Raw genomic sequence first — 22,690 nt, 5'->3', positions numbered from 1 at the left:
GTTATCTTCTTCCTCCTCTTCTTCAGATATTCCTTCTTCCTCTCCCTCTACGTATCATGTCTTCTACTACTATCTATAGCCGTCTGCAACAAAAAAAGCACCGATCTGGCCCTAGTCATATAGCCAGAAGTTAACCGCCCTTTTCCCTGGTCGACTTGGCCTAGGGTTTCAGGCGCTGGAGGTGGGCCTCGCCATCGCCTTGCGCCTAGGCGCACCATTCTCGGAGAAACATTTTGTGGGTTTAACCATTCTTGTTTGAACAGAGATAAGGGCGCGAATTGCAATCTTATCATTCAACAAATTAATGGCGATCGAGTGTCTTGTTTTAGGTATTATTCTTTTTCATCTTTTTGATTTCATGTGTTTGATTGTAGATTTGTAGTTAATATTAGTAATACGGTGTATCTAATCTAATATAATGAATTTAAATTTGAATGTAATGATATATAGGTGCAGGACAGGAAGTGGGTAAGAGCTGTGTGGTTGTAACTATAAATGGAAAAAAGATTATGTTCGATTGTGGGATGCATATGGGTCATGTTGATCATCACCGTTACCCTGATTTTTCTCTCATTTCCAAATCTGGAGATTTCAATAATGCTCTCTCTTGCATTATTATTACGCACTTGTAAGCTAACACGTGTTTCCTTTTATCTACTCATACATGTTTAAACCATAACGCCATCCGTCCTAAAATCTTTCTGTTTCAGTTTGTCTAAAATAGATGTTTGTACACTTCCAAAATAATTGACAAAGTTTCCCATTCTACATTAAGTTACAGATTTATTTCATAAGGATAAATCAGACATTTGCCTACTTGTAACTTTCTAACACCGTGTGCATTCGTGTCTGGTGGACAATTAGTTTGGGACGTAATTTAGGTCTAATCTAGGTGTACATTTTGAAATGCGCATACTTTGGTAATTGCAACATTTGGAAATGCAGTGATACGGTAAGTGTTTGGTGGATTAGTAGGGTATTTAGGTGATAAACCCACATCATCAGACAATAATGCCACCTAAGCAAGAAATGGTCATTCATTCACCGCAGTACCAAATAAGCTCATTTCGAGAAACTATAATTAAAGGAACACTAGCTGAAGTAGTTGTTATTTTATGACATTAGTCCATGAAAAATTGATAATTGCTATAAACTTCATTAGGAAAACTATAAATTACTGTGACCACTTAATTTTATATAGCTTAAGAGAACAAGTTTAATCTTAATCTATTAGAAAAGAAAGATTTTGTTTGCCTATATGTGAAGGTGGTTGTACATGCATATGAGTGAGCATACACTTTGGTATAGCTCTTGAATGACTTTGGTATGATTAGTATGGGTTCCATTTTGCAGTCACTTGGATCATATTGGAGCTCTTCCATACTTCACTGAAGTTTGTGGTTATAATGGACCGATTTACATGACGGTAAGCTTGGTTTGTGTTTTAATCAACTTTAACGGGGTTATATAGGTTCGGTTTATGAACTGCTTAAAATACATGATGGTTGTTCTGCAGTACCCTACAAAAGCTTTGGCTCCACTTATGCTGGAAGATTACCGGAAAGTGATGGCTGGAAGGGGAGAGGAACAACAGTTCACTAATGAGAACATTCTTAATTGTTTGAAGAAAGGTACCATTTCATCCTTTTAGTCTTTACATGCTAGGACATTAAAGATGCGCCTTTATTCTCGCTCATTTACTTACTATTGAGACAACTTTCATCTTTGAAGATCTGTCAAATTCATCTTTTGTTACTTTTTGCTCAGTTAGTGCAGTGAATATTAAGCAAACAGTGCAAGTTGACAAGGATCTTCAGATTCGTGCTTACTATGCTGGACATGTATGCTACTGTAACTTTTTGGCTTCTAAATAGTAATGTATTTGCTGTACTTGACGGCATTCTGACATATTTGACTTAAAAATATGAAATTTGTGCTCTGGAAAGTTTCTTTTGATACGTCCTTATACATGTTTGTTATAAGGATATATGCTTGATCTTACTTATTTTCTTCTCAGTAAACCTTGCTTCTACTTTATTGTTTGACCTTAGAAACTATATATTTGTATGTTTAAGGTTCTTGGAGCTGCAATGATTTATGCCAGTGTAGGCGACACCGCTATGGTTTATACAGGAGATTATAACATGACACCTGATAGACATCTTGGAGCAGCTCAAATTGACCGACTGCAATTAGACCTTGTTATAACCGAGTAAGACACATAATATAACTATATGTGTTGTAGATAGTTTTTCCTGAGTTAGTTTATTTATATCATCATATGCTTTTTATGCTTCTTAAAGCTATATGTTTTTTAGGTCCGCTTTTAGTTGTATATAAATACTTCAAGATATGCATCTATTAGCTTATAGTGTGGTTAACATCTAAATTATCAAGTAACAGTTTGCTGCTTGCAGGTCAACATATGCAACAACTACTCGTGACTCAAAATATGTCCGAGAAAGGGAATTTCTTAAGGCTGTATGTAAGCTTCATTCTGTCATATGTCACAGCATTGGTTATTATCAACTAGTTTTACAAATATCATGCATTTGCAGGTTCATAAATGTGTTGGCAATGGAGGAAAGGTACTGATTCCTACATTTGCTCTTGGAAGGGCTCAGGTATTCATTTGACTTATCTCTATGAATTACATTTTGTAAAAGATTAAATTTTTTTCATTTTTTGTTTTATATGTATACAGAATGGTTGTACCAAGCTTATAACTTCTTGTATAGGAACTCTGTATATTGTTGGATGATTACTGGGAACGGATGAATCTCAAGGTTCCTATCTACTTCTCATCAGGTTTTGATCTCTTATAATTTCATTTATTTCCTATACCACAATCACGGTTACCAATCTTAATTTTTTTTTTATTTTTAATTCAGGTTTGACAATGCAAGCTAATTTGTATTACAAAGTACTCATTAATTGGACTAGCCAGAAGGTGAAAGACACATATGCTACTCGGAACGCGTTTGATTTTAAAAATGGTAGTAATTCATATAAATCTGGTTTATTTAAACTTTTTTCTTTATGATGCAGCTTTGTATGTTCATTTTTTGCTCACTTGGCTCAATTTGGTTGGTGCAGTTCACACATTTGACCGGTCATTACTAGATGCACCTGGACCCTGTGTACTTTTTGCTACACCAGGAATGATTAGTGGTGGTTTTTCACTTGAAGCTTTTAAGCACTGGGCCCCATCTGAAGCAAATCTTATTACACTTCCAGGGTACTGTGTTGCTGGAACTGTAGGACACAAATTAACGTCTGGCAACCAGAAGCCCGAAAAAGTTTATTTGGACAAAGATACCCAGATTGATGTCCGCTGCCAGGTAGGACACTTACATTTATCTCTCTTTTTTTTAGTACGTTGACTATATTTAGCTTTAGTAGAAAATAATATTTGTTCTCAATATCGTTCTCATTTTGTAGTTTTTTTTCTTTTTCCAGATCCATCAATTGTCTTTTAGCCCACATACTGATGCCAAAGGAATAATGGATCTTGTAAAGTTTCTGTCTCCCAAAAATGTCATTCTTGTACATGGTGAAAAACCTAAGATGGAGAAGCTTAAGGGAAGAATTGAGTCAGAACTTGGAATACAATGTTATCATCCAGCAAATACTGAAATTGTATCTTTCCCTTCGACCCATTATGTTAAATCTGAGGTCACCAACACATTTATCCGTAGTTCTTTGATACCCAACTTCAAGTTCTCAAATGTTGAAAGTACAGAAATGTCCCCAATTAAGGTTCATGATGACAGAGTAGCTGAAGGGATCCTAACCATGGTTCAAGGTCAGAAAGTAAAGATTGTGCACCAGGATGAGTTTTTGGCTATGGTTGGAACAGGAAAGAATGACGTTGAGTTCGCTTACTGTTTTGCGCTAGATTTTGGCTGTTTGAAAAGTTGTTTATCAATCACTGAAGAGATTTCTGTTTCTGATGATAACAATTTGCTCAGCCTTTTAATTTCAAAACTCTCAAACGAAGTGGCAGAATTTGGCATGCAGGATTCCTTGGGAACAATTCAGGTGAACTCTTTTCGTCTTGCAATCTGTAATGATGAAAATTGCCCCCATAGAACAAATGATGATAAATCTATAGTGAGCTCTGAGTGCAAGTTCTTTTGCTGTACTTGGTCGATTGTAGATAAGAACCTTGCATGGAGAGTTATATCTCTAATGAAGAACATGAGTTCAAGTGTTGATACTGTTATGGCCGATTAGTAAAAAAAAAATAAAAAAATACATATATTCATTTATGGAAACAGCTTTTTTGAAGTTTACTACTGTATTGGGTTGTAGGCTTGTGAACATTTTGTATATTTGCTGTTCTTTGATTTCTCACTTTTAATTAACCTATAAGTAGTTGCGTTTTTGGTTATCAAATAGTTGATCTCATTAATTGGTCTTCGTTTAATTAGAGTTATTTACGTGATTGTGTCAATCTATCATTTATATATAACGTTTTAACTTGTCTGAAAAGGTAGATAAGTTCATTAAATAAATATGGACATTGAAGTGAAATAGTGATATGATCGCATTTGGATGTCAAACCGAGGTGTTAAAGGTGGTGTTTGGACTATTCAATATGTTTATCCTGAATTGACTATTGCAGTACCTAATAATATAGTGATACACGTAACGGAGATGAAAGCCATATGTAACAAACCGCCTTGGATAATTTTTTCTTGATGAGAAAAATAAAGTAAACGATCATCAAAGTGGCCTAGTAGTCATCGTAATAGTCATTGTAACTTGTAAGGGTTTGAAAATGATCACTAGGATACCATGGACTGTTTTCGTTAAGTAAAAATTACGAGTAATAGAGCTGAGGAAACTTTATTCATTTACCATTTTATATAAATTAAACTTACGGGTGTTGATGTGTCGGGTTATTTGGGTTTCGAGTTATATGGGTCGGGTTATTCGAGTTTGAGTCATAAAAAATATGACTCATAAACCGAACCGAATAAAGATTTGGGTTTTGGGTTTCGGGTTAAATGGTTCGGGTTAGTTCGGGTTGGGTTGTGGGTTAAACCCAAATTAGCCAACTAAAAAACTTTTGAAATAACTACAAAAACTTTCAATATAGAAAAATAGGGTCGTTTGCTCATTTACATGTACATTGCAGTATTTTATCTATATAACAATTCCAGCATATGAGTTTTGAATTACATTATCAGAAATTCAAAATACAAAAAAAAAAAAAAAAAAAATTTATGCATGATCAGAATATCAGAATACGCAAAAGAAGAGACTATATGTATTATATCAGTCTAGTCCAAAAGAACATTTCTTGTTTTTGAAGTCAAATTCTTATGTATCTTATTACTTTAGTGATCAGTCACTCTAAATTTGAAGTACAAACATTTCTTGTCAATTCTACACTAATAAATAACATAATACTATACAAAATTTATATATATTAAAATATGTAATGGAGAAACAAAATTATACTCGTCGATTCTTGCTATTATTCTAGTAACTATGCCATATTTATCATTATAATAATTCTACCAAAGAATAAAACGAATTTATTCGGGTTGACCCAAAATGAAATTTTATCACCCACAACCCAAACCGATTAAGTTTATATGGGTATGGTTAACCAAATAACTAACCCAAAACCCGAATAACCCAACCCGTAAAACCCAAACCCATTTGGGTCAGGTCGGGTTATTTGTGTTTGGATTTTTTTCAACACCCCTACTTAAACTAATATGTATCTAAGCTTTTGATTTATTCTCCATAATGTTTTGTTGAAAACGCCAATCACAAACAACTTGGATATCTTTAAATTCTATAGTAATCCTCTAAACTTCTTTTTTCTTTTTCCTTTATATAGTAATCCCCTAAACTTTTATATATCCACATACTTATTGTTCATTTTATATTTTTTATACATCATTTCACTTAAAAAAATAATACATGGTTCTAATGTTTTATTAAAAGGAAAATGATACTGTCACATTAAAAAAAAAAAAAAAAAAGTTACAAAACAACAAATATGTGTATTTTGTGTCCTATAAAAATGAACCAACCTCTACACTTGACACGAACTTTCTTTGTTAAAAAAACACGTCCTAAATCCTCAAAAATGTCAATACAAACCACCACCACCACCACAACCGCGCCCTTACTGCAATCACGTAACCACTCACCACCCGAATCATCATCGTCATCCCCTAGACCCACCACGCTCGCTCTTCTATTAGGCCGTGCATCAGGTCGCCATGGCAGCGCCTCATCTATGCTTGTCCGCGAAACCGCAGCCCGGCAGCTCGAAGAACGCCGCGCTGATTGGGGCTACTCGAAACCGGTTGTTGCTTTAGACATGACATGGAACCTGGCGTTTGTTGCGGTGTCTGTGGTTTTGTTGATGTGTACGGTCGATGAGAAACCAAAAGTTCCTATTAGGGTTTGGGTCTGTGGCTATGCCCTTCAGTGTGCGGTTCATGTTGTGCTTGTTTGGTTGGAATTTAAAAGACGGAATAATAATAATAATAATAGGAGAGTTTTAAATGATAATAATAATTATAATAATAATAATAATGGAAGTGATTTTAGTTTTGATGGTAGTGAAGATGGTTTTGAGGATGATGATGATGCAAGAGTCGGGGCGTTTTTCGCCTCAAATAGAATCAGGTTCTTTCGAAATTTATCTTGTTATTTTGGATAAAGAGAATTTGTGTTTTGCTTGTTTTTTTAAAGTGTTTGTTGGATATGAAATTAGAGGATAAGTAGTTTGCCTGAGAGTTATTTAGCTGGTATTGAAGTAATTGAAAACACTTCTAGATACAGATTATAAGACGTGGTAAGGGTTAATCGCGAACAGTGAGAATCTTACACTGCATTCTCAAGTTTAAAATTAAAGGAAATGAAATGAAATGAAATGTATGAATACGACAGGAAAGCCAAAGAAATTATTTGAAGTTATGGTAGTGTTTGATTTGGCAGGGGAATAGTTTGGTGTCAAGTGTTACTTATATTGTTGTGTTGGCAAAGTGTTTTTATTGGCATAGTATGAATTTGAAAATCTGAATTGATATTTGTTTAAAAAGAACTTTAGTCTTTCAAGCGGATGATACAGAAGTAGCGTTGGTCGAATCTTCTGTGATATACTAGGCTACTAGGAACATATACTTGTTAGGTGTTTGGGTTATCTTATTTGATAGGCTTATTTACTTATATTCTTATGAAGGCTAGTTAAGCTCGTTTTTGGTGTTTTGTGAAAGGTTAATAGCTTAGCTAATCTAAGACCATTTACGTTGCTTCTTTGGCGTATTTGATGATTCATGTAATAATTAAATAAGCTCATCCAAAGACTAAAAAACAACTTCTTAGCTTATCAAAATCAAGTCATAAGCTGCTTATTTTTAATAAGCATAAGCTAACCCAAACACTCCCAAAGTAATTCTTTGAGTTATGAAATACCCCCAAAGATGGAAATGTTTCCAATTTGTGGATTTTTAAGGGTTGTAAGTTATAACTTATACAGCAACTATTATTGGGTTCTTTTGGCTCAGTTAGAGATCCATAGACTATTCTATACATGGTTCATTGCAGTTCTTCGATTTTAATACTGTCCAATATATAAAGTTTCACGATAAAATTTTTACCCAAAAAAAAAGTTTCACGATAAAATAGCAAACCTTTAGACATGTTTCTGTGATTCTGTAACTGATGTGTAATGTTTTGGGATTTTCAGCTACACTAAAAGATGTGAAAATCTTAACACGATGGTATCTTTTGTTTGGTGGCTAGTCGGTTTCTACTGGATGGTCACTGGTGGTGAGGTTCTTATGCACAGTGCTCCACGTCTCTACTGGTATGTCATCAAAAGAAGCTTTTTCAACTTGCAACACATAAATCTTTGGCTATATTACAACTAAGTTTCTTTTCTCTTGCTTTCTTATGATTGCAGGTTGACTGTGGTCTTTTTGGCATTCGATGTGTTCTTTGCCATATTTTGTGTTGTTTTGGCATGTTTAATAGGGATTGCTCTTTGTTGTTGCTTGCCCTGCATTATTGCAATTCTATATGCTGTTGCTGGCCAGGTTAGATTGAAGAGTACTCTTTGTTGTTCGTCTACATTTTAATGCTTTTCATGTTTTGAGAAGATGTATGACATCATACCCTGCTAATGTGCAGGAAGGTGCATCTGAAGCAGACCTCAACGTTCTTCCAAAATACAGATTTCAGGTGTCCAATGATGAGAATAAGCATGATGTGGGTGCCGGAAAAATGGTTCCCATCGAATCAAATGCTGGTTACTTGGCTGTTGAACGTGTTCTTCTTCCTGAGGATGCGGTAAGTACTCTTGACTTCTTGAGCTACTAAAATGTTTTCAAAAGGCTTTGTTGTTGATAATTTGGAAATAATTAGAAGCTTTTTGTCTAATTAATTTTTGCAGGACTGCTGCATATGTTTAAGCACCTACGAAGATGGAACAGAACTTCATTCGCTTCCCTGCAACCATCATTTCCATGCTCCATGCATTGTGAAATGGCTGAAGATGAATGCAACTTGTCCGCTTTGCAAGTACAACATTCTTAAGGGAAACGAACAAGTTTAAACACCAAACTCGATTCAACTCTACTCTAGATGTGGAGTAGCTCCTGTGTAATCATGGATGTATAGGAGGAAATGTAGTTTTGGCATACAAAGAAATGACCAAACAAAGCCCCGACATTCAACAGATCAAAGTTAACCAACACTTGTGTTGTTTTTGGTAGGGAGAGTTTGGTCTTGTTGGTATAACCAAACTCAATAATGCAAACATATAATTGCATTAGTATTCTTAGTATATTTTTGTAGATATGCTTGGTGTGGCTCACTTGTATTCGGAAAAATTAAATTCAAGTATTGTATAGAAGCATTGAAAATGTTAGGGAGATGGAGATATACATAATGAAGTTATGTTATTATAAAGAGAACCAGGTATGTATGCAACATACAAAATGTTACTCGTAGTAACTTAGAATATATGTAAACAAATGAAGAATATATGTTTACCTTTGAGTGTGGGGTGAAGGTAGACCAAAAAACCCCAGAACCTGCAGATTTTCGTTTACCTTTGAGTGTGGTAGGGAACCCCTAAAAGACGTCGGTTGATTTAGTGATTTACCCCCAAAAGATTTGAACATGTCCTTTTCATTTCAAAGCATAGTAAGCAACACACAGTACTTTCCTTTTTAATGTGCTTAACTTTAACATTTCATGTTCAGTTTCATTAGCATATATATGAGCATATCCAAGTATCCAACACTAGCAAACTCGAGTTTTTGAGTTGATTTTGTTTTCGTTAGCGTGTTTAACACTTTAACACTAACCACCTCAAAGGTTACTTTAACATTCATTTTCACTTTAACATTCATTTTATCCTTGGTATGATATCAAATCTCTTATTTTACGTTTTTAATAAAATGGCCAAACTAATTAGACCGTTCCCAATAGTGGTGTCACCACCTCATTTCCAACGTGTCACGGGGGACTCATTGGCAGGGCCTTGTCTTCATGGCATGTCATCATTTTTCGTCACCTAGGAGAATAAGAGAGGACGAGAGGAACGGCCCACAAAGTCTTTAAACATTATATTATATATGAAAGTTAACTATATGTTTTAGTAATATTTTATTTATATTTCAGTAAATATATTTTTGTAACATATTTATTTATTTTGTGTGATAATGTTTTAGTTTTGTACATTTCAAGATAAAATTTTGAAAGTTTGTATTTTTAGCATAAATTTCTCATACGTGTATACCATGTTTTATTCATATGCATATATATATATATATATATATATAGATTCTCATACATATATTTCCATATAGATTCACACTTTGTTTTTTTTTTTTAACAAGCTCTATATTTCCATAGTACGTTTATTTTATTTTCAATACTAAATTTACTACAATGCCTAAAAAAAGCAAAAAAATTCGATCACCCGCTAACGATATGTGGGTAAACCTACTCGAAACTTCGTTTTCATCACCTGCTAATTCTTCATCTGCATCGCAAACAAGTAACCCCTAGCCAAGCGGTTTTGCGACTTTCTCAGGTGGTAATCCACTATCACAATCCTTTTATAATCCATCAGGATATCAGCCTATCCAGCCACAAATATATACTGCAGAACAGTATGCCCAGTCTCAACAATTTTGTCTCCAACAAGCTCAATACCGAAATCCTACCCAAGCACAAGAAGACCCGGAACCTGTACAGCCTGAGTTAGATAATGTTGCCTCAGGCGATGATGATGAAGAGGTAACCAATGACCCAAAACAGAAACGAGTTATGAAAAAATGGAGCGATGAAGAGGCTGTAATCTTGGCGAACTGTTGGATAAACGCTAGTGAGAACCCAAGCATTGGAAGAAGTCAAACGAATCATGTACACTTGTGTAATTTTACACAACATGGTCACAGAGGACAACAATCATGCACTATGTGAACTTGAAAAAGATTATCTGGCTGATCCAAGTAATCTCCCGTACTGTTCATGGAATGAAAGAGTTGCAACACAACAACGTATGGACAAAGAATTACGCGATAAAAGAGTGCACCATCGACTTCGCAAGGCTCTAGTCGAACACATTTGGAACCTCCCGGCAAACTACCGTCAACGTTAATGTAATTTCTTTTAATAAAGTAATGTTATTTTTTTTAATTATATGTATTTTTTTTATAATTATATGTAGTGTTTATTTTGGTGTAAGTTTTTTTAGTTAATGTTTTTTAAGTAATATTTTTTTTAATAAATATAATGTTGTTTATTTGTTAATGGATTATTTTTTTTTAATAAAAATTGTGTAATTTATATTTGTATGTTTTATTTAATGGAAAATAATTAAATAATGAGGAAGAAGTAAGGAAGAAGTGAAGAAGATGTATTGTTGGCAAGAGTGTGTCACGAAATTGAGATGTAAGAAATAAGTGATGTGGCGATGAGAAAGAGGTGAGGAAGTGTTCACTGTTGGGAAAGGCCTTAAGAATCCAAATAATACTAGCAAAATAAAATATTATACTATGGAAACAAAAAATGCAAAAGGTTTGAGTCAAATAGGTAATCCTTCAGACGACTGATGACAATACACGAAATATACGAGTTTTGGATTGAAACTAACCGAGCTTGGGTCAACACAACTAACACGTTTAATATAAAGGTTGGGTTTGAATCTATCTTTGTAACTGATTTACAATCTGCCAACATTTTTTGATAAGAACTACATGTAAGAAAGTTAAATATTCCACATTCAAATGTTAATATTTTTTTTGGTCTTTATAAAAAATTTACCCACAGCTAAAGAGTATTACGGATATATGTGTATTTGTGACTCCGGTTATTAATATTTATCGCGTTTTCAAGTTTCGACCATGTATATAGTATTTGCTTAGGACACGACATGATTCGAACTCGGAAACGAAGTTATATGAACCCGTCAACTATAATTTGAATGAAAAGAAGTCACGTCCTGTTCCCGCAGCCTTCCCGTTTAATCGCCTTATGTCACTCCGCGCCGCCGCAGTCGAAGCTTACAAATCTTCCGATCTTATTTCTTGGAGATCCGTACGCCTCATTCTCTACTTACACAATCTGTATCTATATTTATATTATCCAACTTAACTCTTTTTATATGTCTGCAGACTGGCAAGCTTCAGCAAACAATCGCCGGTTATATCGAGAAAACAGGAGCAACACTTCATTCCGGCAACAGATCAACCGTCAGGATATGGCCTGAGGCCGCCGGAACAGGACGGTACTTTGATTTCTGCTCACGTTTAATTCCAGCTTCAATTGATTTCGCTCAAGATTCGCCGCTCTGTACTACACTTCGTAAAGACGGATACAGTCTTCGAACCGTTGAACACTTGCTTTCGGCTTTGGAAGGAACCGGTGTCGATAATTGTCGAATCGAAATAGTTAGCTCTGATCATGATGCAACATCAGCTGAGGTATGATCACACAACTGTTATGACTAACTAATTTCGATTAGATATTGTTTTTATACATAGTTTGTTAGTTATTCACTTATCTGTGTATTCTGTATATATTTTTTGATGATAATATGGCAGTCTATGTAAAAATGGACACACGTTTTGTATTCTGTATACAGCTACAAATATATATTACTCGTACTATACTACTAGTTCCAGTACATCAAAGAAACATAATTCGTCACCACGGCTTTGGGCCCCGTGTCACACTTAACCTGCTCCGTCTACTTATCCCTATGACATCCATTTCGGGTTTGCCAACTTCCAACACATGTTGGATTACTATCCTTTTGCATCACATTCACAATGCAATTCCAAGTCATACTCCATTATATATGGGACCTTTTATAAGTTGTAAGTCGGTGATGTGGTGTTGGTTTTGATGATGTGGAGGCTTATATGTCTAACACATCAGTAAATGGTTGGAAATAGCGAAGGGTTGAATGTTTGTACATTAAGTGGTAAACTTTAAAGTTCGATACATATGATAGCAAGCCATATATAGCTGTATATGTTTCTATGTAGCTCGCCAGTAGCTTTAGTAAGTTTTGGGGGTTGTGTGCATTATGTTGTGATTTTCTGATTAAAACAGGTTCCTATCTTTGATGGATCGTCTTTGGAATGGGTGGAAGCTATTGAGAAAGTTGGGCTGACAGTTGCCGTGGATTGCAATGGTAGGAGTCGTGACAAATTAGCACCATATATAACTCAACCTGTTTATGTGTCAAAAGGAGATTCTGTTATAGCCGCATTCCCTTCTAAGGAAGCTAATGTTAGTTATGGAATTGATTTTCTACAGGTAAACCTTGTTTTTTTCACATGTCTTGCACAATGACTCGTAAGATTTTGGGCAAAAACTTTGTATATTGTTGTTTTTAAATTTTGATATAATGATGTATACAATTATACAGTAGATACACACCCACACCACACTCTGCTAAAGCGAGAAGATAAAAAACATATACCTGAATTTCAATTCTATGTTTGTATAGAATGTTATATTAACCACTTAGGGCTGTACTTTCGATTAACATATGATTGTATATTTGAATATATACAGAAGGGCAAAAGAGGTATTATTAGTACTGCAACTAGTCGACAAAAAGTTTATTGATGTAGGGCGTTTATGACGTTGGTTCTTTTGCTATAAGCTTATGTAACTATATATAACTTCAGGTACCATCTTTAGGTCTCCAATGGTTTTCTTTGGTCTTTGGCAGTGGCACCAACTCTATTTATTCCAAGCAAATAGCTCCTTCGCGAACCTTCTGCATTTATGAAGAGGTAAGATGTTCATTTTTGACCAACATTTGTTTGTTTGACCTCAAATTTCAATTAATATCATGGTGGGATATTTTTCCATATACGTGGTCATGGGCCTGATGCAGATAATAACATGGGCCTGATGCAGATAATAACAGATACGTTTCTAGTTTTAATGCTAAGAAACACTTCACAAAGTTTAAGTTAGTTTTCTTAGTTTATCTTTGCAAATCGAAAGAGTCCAATCTTAAATCAGTATGGCTAAGAGCAATCTGTTTCATAGAAACCATGGTAGACAGACAAATAGGTATATTGGTCAACTCATTTCCCATTTTACTGGATTCAAGTTTGCTTTTGCTAAATGAAGCGGAAATATATATTTCAGGTGGAGAAAATGCGAAACGCAGGACTCATCAAGGGTGGCTCTGAAGATAATGCTCTTGTTTTCAGGTCAAATACATAGCTAAAAAGTTGCTAATTAAACAGTACAGTTGATATAGCAGTAACCATCAAGTATCAAAGATATCAGACATTTCCTCATACATTTTATGTACAAAACCAGGAACTTTCTTTTGTAGTTTACATAATTTAAACACGAAATTAAAGATTTTGAACTTTTGTGGTATGCATAATTTAGTGCTGAATGATCTGTATGTTCTGTTTCAGTACCAGTAAAGGTTTGCTGAATCCACCTTTGCGCTCACCCGAGGAACCGTGCAGTCACAAGATTCTAGACTTTATTGGTGATGTTTCTCTCTTTGCTCGCAGTGGTAGTCAAGGGCTTCCGGTTGCAAATATCATAGCTTATAAGGCATGTCATCAAGGTCTTTTGTCTCACCATTCTCATTAACATGATGCCCGATTTGTCCCTTAAAGTTTGCAACAGTAGCTAGATAAACAGCATTCGTAAGTGAATTCCAGAGGTGATATTTTTTTGTATATGGGCCATTTTGGGACTTTGGGTTATGTTTTTAATCTCAAAGGGGTCGATTCAAAAAGTTTAGCTGAAGATGCAATAGGTCAAATGTGTAGAAAGTCCATTTTGAGGCATACAGCCCTTCTAAATGGCTTTTAAAAATTTAAGAATATCAAATTCAGTAATAAGTTTCTGTAATTATGCTCTTCACATTTATCATTTATGCATAGATAGCTCATGAATGCACAAAGAAAGTGTTTTGTGGTTCAACCCTAACCGTTTTGGTTTATATTAAAGATTACTTGTTCCGACCAATTATCAAAAACCCGCCCATTTTGCCACCTTTAGTTAACTACTATCTTAAATTCTACACTATCGGAGTCTTCGATACTATATTTTTTTTCTTTAACTAATAAACTTTGTCTGATGCAGGGAGGTCACACGCTGCATGCAGAATTTGTTCGCCGACTGTCAGGAATTCTTGAACGACAGTGAGGATAAGAATCAAGATCCTTGCCATCTCCCTCGGTCCATTTTTGTGTTTGTATGTACTCAATGTATCCAACATAAATTCTAGGTCGTGCAAAGATTAGGCTTGTACTTTCATAGGTCGCAAAAGAACACTTCCCCATCTTTTTTCTCAATCTTTTGGGGAATTTCTTCCTCACCACCAATGTATATTCAATTTTTTTTCGCCAAATCAGTAAATCATGATTAGAGGATTTACGGATATGGTCATATGAATATGAAAGCATGTAGTATTTGCCTATTTGGAATATGATATGCTATGGCCGTATGGCGATCTCAATTCAAACATGTTATATGCTGACATAATCTAAAGATAAGGATGTACTTTCGGCAATTTTGTTCAATTATTCATTCACATGTTCAATGAATAATCCTCGACATTGGTCATCAACCTAAACTAAAGGTCGTCTTTATAATCATTGTATTGTGGCCAATGTCAAAATTTGTTATACTCGTAGTAAGCCAATCGATTGTATTTTTTTGGATTATTAATTAATTACTAGTATTATTTTTAAGGGTAGGTTGTCTGATAAAAATTTGTGTATCATGGATGTTAGTTTTAAATATTTGAAATGTAATCTAGTCTCTGATAAAGGCATGAAACTTGTGTGTTATGGTGAGTCATATTTAGAAGTGTTATCATCTCACTCTATAGAAGTCATGATGTCTATTTGCTTAAAAAGAATGGTTATGAAAGGTTCTACAATATTCTTTAAAAAATGAAAATGTTACAATTTGGTGTTATGAATGTATGGGTGGAAAAAGCAAATAGCGATCACAGATGAAAAGAAGAAAAAAGGAAGAAAAGGTACGTACGTACGTACTAGGAAGGAGGAAGATGAGTTATCAAAGTTGACCCCATAAATTGGTAGGTGAAATTAGTTGGTCGTTTGTCTGTCCCTCATGTGAACTTTTGGTGGATTTCGCCGGAAACTTTGTATCGAGATTTGACAATAGGAGGTCTAGCATATGTTGTCTTAACCGAGTCCGCACTAGAGAGTCCCTTCGAAGTATAATGCTTATTTCAAATACCGATGGGGGAAAATCCCTATTAATCCCCCCAAATACACGATGATAAATATGGGTAAACTCTACCCTTCAGACTTGAATCTGACTATATCCAAGTCAAACCCTTATAAAGAGACTTCATATGTCTTCCCTAAAGCTTAAACACAAGACCTCTTGAATGAAGATGATGTTTCAACCATTGAGCTAATACTCAAAGACGTCTCTCATGTGAACTTAGGCTTCAGTTTTGATTTGTTGGTATTATTACTTATGTTATACGTCTTTATTACTATTAACTTAAATAAGAATTTTTTTTGTTTTATCAAAATGTATATTGCTTACATGAAATGTTAGGTCTTCTAGACACTATAGTTATCTTCTTGTTAAATTGCTCTTCTTTGTTATCTCTTCATATCGTATAGTATGGCTTGTGTGTAATAATATTTAAAAAGTTTTTTGCTCAACCAAACTTACCTCATTTAATCTAACTGATGCTAATTAGTTAACTTGTGCCATACAGCCTACAGGTGGGCCGGTGGTCCAAATAGTCTTATCTGCTTCCTTGCTTTCTTTCAAATTTTTTAAAAAGTTTAAATAAAATGCAACGTTCATAAATTACCATGGACCACTGGCTTTCTTTGTCATTTTCTCTCTTTAGATTACGAAAGAAAAAAAAAAGGCTAATTTAATCAGTAGTATTTGACTAAAAACTTTATGCAAGGCAGCATATTTAGTTTTGTGTTTTAACTCAAGTCTAAGGCTATTGATGCTTACAAAGTTACTAGATTAGTGTCCGCGCACTGTAGCGTCGGTAATGGCGACGGTGATGATGTGATTATTAACGTTAAAGTAATTTCATTGCGGTTGAAGATATGATGAATTGTTGCGTGAGATATGAAAGGGGGGAGGAGAAGGACGAATTTTGAGTTAAGGTTTTTGCTATGCGTTTCTGCGTGAGGGAGAGATAGATGTTGAATTTTTTTTAAGGGCATTTTAGTCACAGTCTATAAAATAATAATAAAGATGTATTAAGATGGAGGGTAAATATGTCATTTCAGGTTCTTAAAATTAAGGAGGGGAAAGTGGAGTTTGTTTTATAAATGAGTATAGATAAAAAGTTTATTGCCCCTTTCAATTAATTATATGCAGACCCATTTTCAACTACATAATAAGTTGGATTTTGATCTTTATATATATATGATTAGTTACTGATGTGACCAATTTACATATCGCCCATATCATTATTGGTCATTTTATTAAGTGTTTTGAGTTGATTTTATGTGCATTTGACGCGTTTATGGTGTTTGTTAGTGTTTTCAGGCTCTAAACAGGTTACGCGTTCATTTGACACATTTTCGGATGATTTTCTTTGGTCAAGATAGTGATTCATGATACCGAGAGTTGTTTAAAGTGGAAAAGACGGTAAAAATTTGTGAGGTGCAAGTTGTAAAAATGGTTGTTTCGGTGGGGAGAAATAGGAGTCACTGCGCCGCAGTGGTCTTCAATAAACAAGCAATCCGATCAGAGATATTGGACTGCGCCGAAGTAGGAGACACCAAGTCTCACTGCGCCGCAGTCAACCAAGGCAAAAACGAGCGCCAGGTCATAACATTACCACTGTGCCGCAGTGAGGGCACCACTCGCCCACTGCGCCGCAGTGGGGCGACGGATCTAAAGAGTTTTGGGTTCGTTTTGCATCAGATTTGGAGGGGGTATAAATACAAACAAAAACCTAATTTTCCAGTTTATCAAAATTCTTTCTAGGAGCTGCTCTACAAGGGGTTATTTCAAGGATCGAAGCAAGAATTTCTTCCTCCGATTCATTGAAGATTCACGAGCACCCATCTAGATCGTATCTACTTTTATTGTCTTGCAATTTTTATTTCTCAAACAATTGGTACATCATGTTTTTCTTTAATTTTAATTATTATTTTAAATTAATCATGAGTGGCTAAACGTTTAATCATCCACCTTGATGAAACTAGACGAATGAGGTGATTGCTATATTTTTTTAATTCAAAGAGTTGTTTTCAATTATCGTTGTGCCGAGATCTTGATGATTTAATTCCTTTTATATATTAATATGATATTGGTGGCATGTGTGTTCTTCGTTAGTGGTACTAGTTGGATGCATATGTGATTTTCAAATGGTTGTTTGTCTATGAGCAATTATCACTAGTTCATGGTATGATACTGAATATCATTTTAATAAAAGGAGTCATTTTGTCAACGTGTTTTATAACGGTTGGTGGTACCACGTTATCTTCACTTAGGCATGATTGTTAATTCGATAGTCAAATAACTAATAGCTTGTAAGGTTGTCTAGGCATTGGTGGTACCGGCTTGGGTAATTTAACTAGCAACTTAGGTAATCGGGTAACTTGTTCACGGTTGGTGGCACCACGTGAGCACCTTGATCCTTTTACGATTATCTTTTCAACTCAAATAAATTTGATCTTAATTGAGTGCAATCACATTTGAAGTCTAGTGAATTTAAGGTGGATGATCTTTATTTATATTGTCTGAAACTTTTCTTTACTTTTAAGCGTTTTGTCTTTTAAATTTATTTTAATTTATTTGTCAAAGTGAGAATCTGAGCAACACCCTGTTTTCCAAACCATTTTACCAAACAACTAGTTCAATCCAATCCCCGAGAACGAACACAGACTTACCTGTTAGCTATATTGCATACGATCGGGTCTACTGTCCGATAGTGTGTAGTAGTGAGTTTTTAGGTGATTCTAGTTTATAATTTTTAAACTCGATTTAGCACATCAGTTACCATCAAGTCTGTAAATCTATGATTAAGATTTTGGAACGATTTTTTATTTTTATTTTATTTTTTTGAGAAAAGGTTACGAATTTACTTTTATTTTGGAGCATATATATTTTGTTAATAAAATAAATGTTGGCATGCCTGTATTAGTAATTTAGTACGTAGTTTAATATTTTGTAATCATGTTTATTTATTGGTCAGTCTGATGTGTATTTTCTAGTCTTAAATTTATAAACACGAAATACCTAGCTACTGACTACTACACACTTGCGGGCAGTGAACCCGTTCGTATGCAATATAGTTGACTTGGTAAAGCGAGGTCGAACACAAGGACTTGTAAAGTAAATGTTACAATAAAGTGATTCAGATTAAAAAGGGGGTTTGTGACCGAATTGCCACGTTGCAAAAGTTAGTAAGAAAAGTCAGTAATCCCGTAGGATTATTCGCAAGAGAATATTTGGTTGTTGAATCTTAACAAAGATTTAAAAATAACACCTACTTGGGTCAGCTCACATGCCAATCATCGGGTCTAAATATTACTTGCATTTGTTGAACGACTTAGAAGGTAGATAAGATGAACTCCCGTTATACTTGAAACTTTAATTGTTATAGATATGATTATTGCTCCCGTACTTAATTTCTACTCAAAACAATTAAGCATTAAGAACCTAAGTTGATTTTATGATTTAATCTTTAAAAGCTTTCTCTCGAACTGCTTATTCGCCTAATCAGATCCCTCTATCATAAGCGTTTACACACTCAAAATGAATTTAATTGTTTAAAATCTTTATCGTTGGTTTCTCCCGAACTCCAACGATTTTAGGTTAATTATAGACCGATTAACCGTTTCATAAATCAATTGACAATGACATAGATTTCTCCCGAACTTCTAATTACAATTATCAATCAAATAATATAAAAGATGAAAACAATATTTAAACCTAAGTAAATGTGGATCTACGATTAAACATAAAATCTTATTCAACACTTGCAAGCAACATTAAATCGACCCTATGACATGTTTACTACCCAAGCGGGTGCAAAAGAATTAGCTACTCATATTTAAAACACAAGAACAAACAAATAGAGAAGAAATCATATTATACAAAATGATTGAAGATAATCCGGTAGCAATGATGATTATAATCCAAAACTGAAAAGAGATAAAACCCTAACAACTTGTTTGCTCCAAAGTGCTATTAAGTATGAGAAACTAGAGAAAATAATGCCAAGAATTTGTCCCTCAAAGCAGAACCCTAATCGTCTATATATACAAAATTCGCGTGTAACGGTCGTTAGTGGAGTAATGGCCGTTACCTTTGAACTTCCCTTGTAACTGCCATTAGTGGAGTAATGGCCGTTACACTCCTTTGAAATTCTAACTGCCGTTAGTGGAGTAACTGCAAGTTACAGGCGATTTGAAATTTCTCTTCATAATGGGAGTTACTCCAGAAACGGGAGTTACAAGCTCCAGGACTCGTTTTCCTTGTCTTTTACTTGGTTTCGATCGAATCCTTCTCCCCATTTCTTCCATATGTCATCAAAATCAACCAATTTGTTCGTCTAATCAATTTCCAACCTGAAAACACTTAACACACCTTCAAAGTATCGAAAGTTGGATATAAAACTATAAATATAACGAATAATTGGTCCTAAAGTCATGTGAAAAATGGTATAAAGTATGACACATCACAGTCATATAAAATGACTCACAAGACAAAGAATTTGGAGGATTATGTGGATTTTAATCAAAGTAGTAGGCAACTAGGCTATAGTCCACTAATTGCCAAAAGGGAAAATCTTGCACACAAAACAAATGTTCCATTTACATTGGATATTCAAAATAAATAAAAACAGTATACTTGACCTAGACATATAGTTGTTTGGAAGTGATCCCTACACAACACTTTTTAGCCATACACAACAAATATATGCATTATATGTTTGTACTGTACAACTGTATAATGCATAAAGTGTTGTGTATGACTAAAAAATGTTGTATAGGGATCATTTTCCATAGTTGTTAATCCATTTAATTTGGATTAATGAGATATCATATTTTAATAAAATTATATAATCATAAATATAACAGTGAAAAAATATAATTATGTAAAAATCAAAGGTGTAACTTTTTAAGCATAGTGTACCATTAATGATAAATCAACCTTGATATAATAATAATATTTGTTTGACTTATACACAAACAATTTTGAAACTCATTCTAAAATATTTTCAATAAAAGAAAATCAAGTTAAGTTGGAATTTTATGATAACTGACGGTTTTTATTGGCTTTGTTGATCGCTCGTATTTTACGATCTCTAGTAACATTGACTTATGATTGACAATGACTGGGACTTTGTCTTAAGGCTATGTATACAAACAATATACATTAATAGATTTCTCATAATCTAAAATTTTCAAATAAAAATCATTAGTTATCTATCCCATATCAAATACTTATTAAAAAAAGGTAAAATATATTTTTAAAAGAATTATATTCATATCAAACACTTTTTTTCTTTCAAATATGCATCCCATAAATTAACGAAGACATGTTATCGTAAATTAAGTATTACTCGTATTTAATAATTAAAACAAAAATTTAGAGCATTTTCATTCTTCAATATTATCATTCAAATGATATTTTCAAAAGTTAAAAAGTGTAGTAAGATAACCATTATATAGATTATAGAGTGTAAAACCTTGGAGATGCAACAAAAACTTAAATTAAGCTTTTTTTTCCTTTTAATTTGACACTCACTTAACTTTTAAGAATTTAACCATAGTGAGATTGATTAAGTTATAAAAACACTTATGATGTGGATTTAGATTATTGATGTAACATGACATAACAAAATTGTGAACCTTGTATTTTTATAAATAATCTTAAATTATTTTAAACAAATACTATATAAGGAGGGTATACATACTTTTTCTTTTATTATTACTCATTTGCATTCATACGACGTCATCTTAAACCATTTATCACGTTCTTCAATGAATCAAAGTACATTTTAAACAAAATCATCATCATTATCTATTTAAAACATGAGTTATCATATGACATGATAGATTTATCACGATAGTCATCACGATGATAGTATTTATTGAAAAATTGGTTTGACCATCGTTACGAGAAAGTAACATATATTATGAACTTTTATAAAACCAATATTACAAGTATTAAAAGTTCATATCATTTAACATCGATTTATTAGCCTTGATTTAATAAGAAGGAAGAATAGTAAATATCTTCAACTCAAAAAAAATAATATTTAATAGTATATTTTTAAAAGTATATAAATACAATATTCATCGGGTATTAGTTTTATGCGGTGTGTCCATCTTTTTATTTTTATTTTCATTTTTTACAACATTATATTATATTATATAGTATATTATTTGAATGGAATTTGAATAGTAACTCGCATTCGTCCATGTTATAACCTGCATCATTATTCCGATTTTGCCAAATCGTATCCCGTTCGGGTTTGTAATACGAGTTACTTCTTAGTTTTTTCCATATGTTTTTCCATTCGGTTTTTTAAACATTTATATTGAAAAAGTTTTTTTTTTTGTAATAATATTCGGATTTTACCACATTCAATCCCATTCAGGTTTAAAGTTATAGGTTACTTCTTAATTTCTTACAATTTTTTTTTCTCTTTTGGGTTTTCAAATAGTATATCAAAACTTTTTTTTTTATGGTGTTGCCTTTGAAAAAATATTTATTTCTTATGTCAAAGATTTTAACAAATATATATAGCGACACATCATCAATAACAAAACATAATCGTTTCTAGATTTCCAAACAATATATTAAAAATTGTATTAATTTTTCTGTGGTATTGTCTTTCAATAAGTATATTTTATATGTCAAAGTTTTCAGCAAACATATATCATCAATAAGTAATCAAACTAATTGAAATCGCGCAACGCGTAGATGGTAACTATTGTGGTTTTGCCTTTAAACAAATATATATTTGATATGATAATTCTTAAAGAAGTCTATATATGACAAAATATTTGTTAATTCAATACAAGTATATTAAATAATATAATCATTCAAAAAAAATAATACAATCGTTCAACACAACAATTGTAATTAGGTGAATAAATATGCAATTTGGATGTAATAACTGGGTTCACAATTACTTAACTACTTTACCCACCCCCTGGCCTGGGCT

At 33.6% G+C, this 22,690-nt stretch overlaps 2 protein-coding genes across 3 annotated transcripts; both read left to right on the top strand.

Moving 5' to 3' along the window:
- LOC122611092 (cleavage and polyadenylation specificity factor subunit 3-II) lies at positions 1–8,943 on the top strand. Its single transcript, XM_043784054.1, has 19 exons — positions 1–329; positions 451–628; positions 1,354–1,426; positions 1,517–1,631; positions 1,768–1,841; positions 2,076–2,212; positions 2,418–2,481; positions 2,559–2,624; positions 2,739–2,808; positions 2,892–2,996; positions 3,097–3,341; positions 3,460–3,945; positions 4,021–4,066; positions 5,177–5,252; positions 6,124–6,657; positions 7,721–7,840; positions 7,937–8,069; positions 8,164–8,322; positions 8,426–8,943. Exons 1-19 carry the CDS (start codon positions 305–307, stop codon positions 8,585–8,587), a joined length of 2,868 nt encoding a protein of 955 aa, XP_043639989.1. The 5' UTR covers positions 1–304; the 3' UTR covers positions 8,588–8,943.
- A 2,497-nt stretch (positions 8,944–11,440) lies between these two features.
- Positions 11,441–15,004, top strand: LOC122579086 (probable UDP-3-O-acyl-N-acetylglucosamine deacetylase 1, mitochondrial). Of its 2 annotated transcripts, none has more exons than XM_043751184.1 (7): positions 11,441–11,583; positions 11,661–11,969; positions 12,604–12,810; positions 13,188–13,295; positions 13,660–13,724; positions 13,941–14,085; positions 14,623–15,004. In XM_043751184.1, exons 1-7 carry the CDS (start codon positions 11,521–11,523, stop codon positions 14,683–14,685), a joined length of 960 nt encoding a protein of 319 aa, XP_043607119.1. In that variant the 5' UTR covers positions 11,441–11,520; the 3' UTR covers positions 14,686–15,004. The 2 variants fall into 2 exon arrangements, with proteins under 2 accessions (XP_043607119.1, XP_043607118.1); XM_043751183.1 differs by having other exon boundaries at positions 13,941–14,098.
- The last annotated feature ends 7,686 nt before the right edge of the window (positions 15,005–22,690 follow it).

Source organism: Erigeron canadensis, chromosome 8 (genome assembly GCF_010389155.1).
Source record: "Erigeron canadensis isolate Cc75 chromosome 8, C_canadensis_v1, whole genome shotgun sequence".
NCBI lineage: Eukaryota > Viridiplantae > Streptophyta > Magnoliopsida > Asterales > Asteraceae > Erigeron > Erigeron canadensis.
This window is presented reverse-complemented; position numbering and strand designations above follow the sequence as displayed.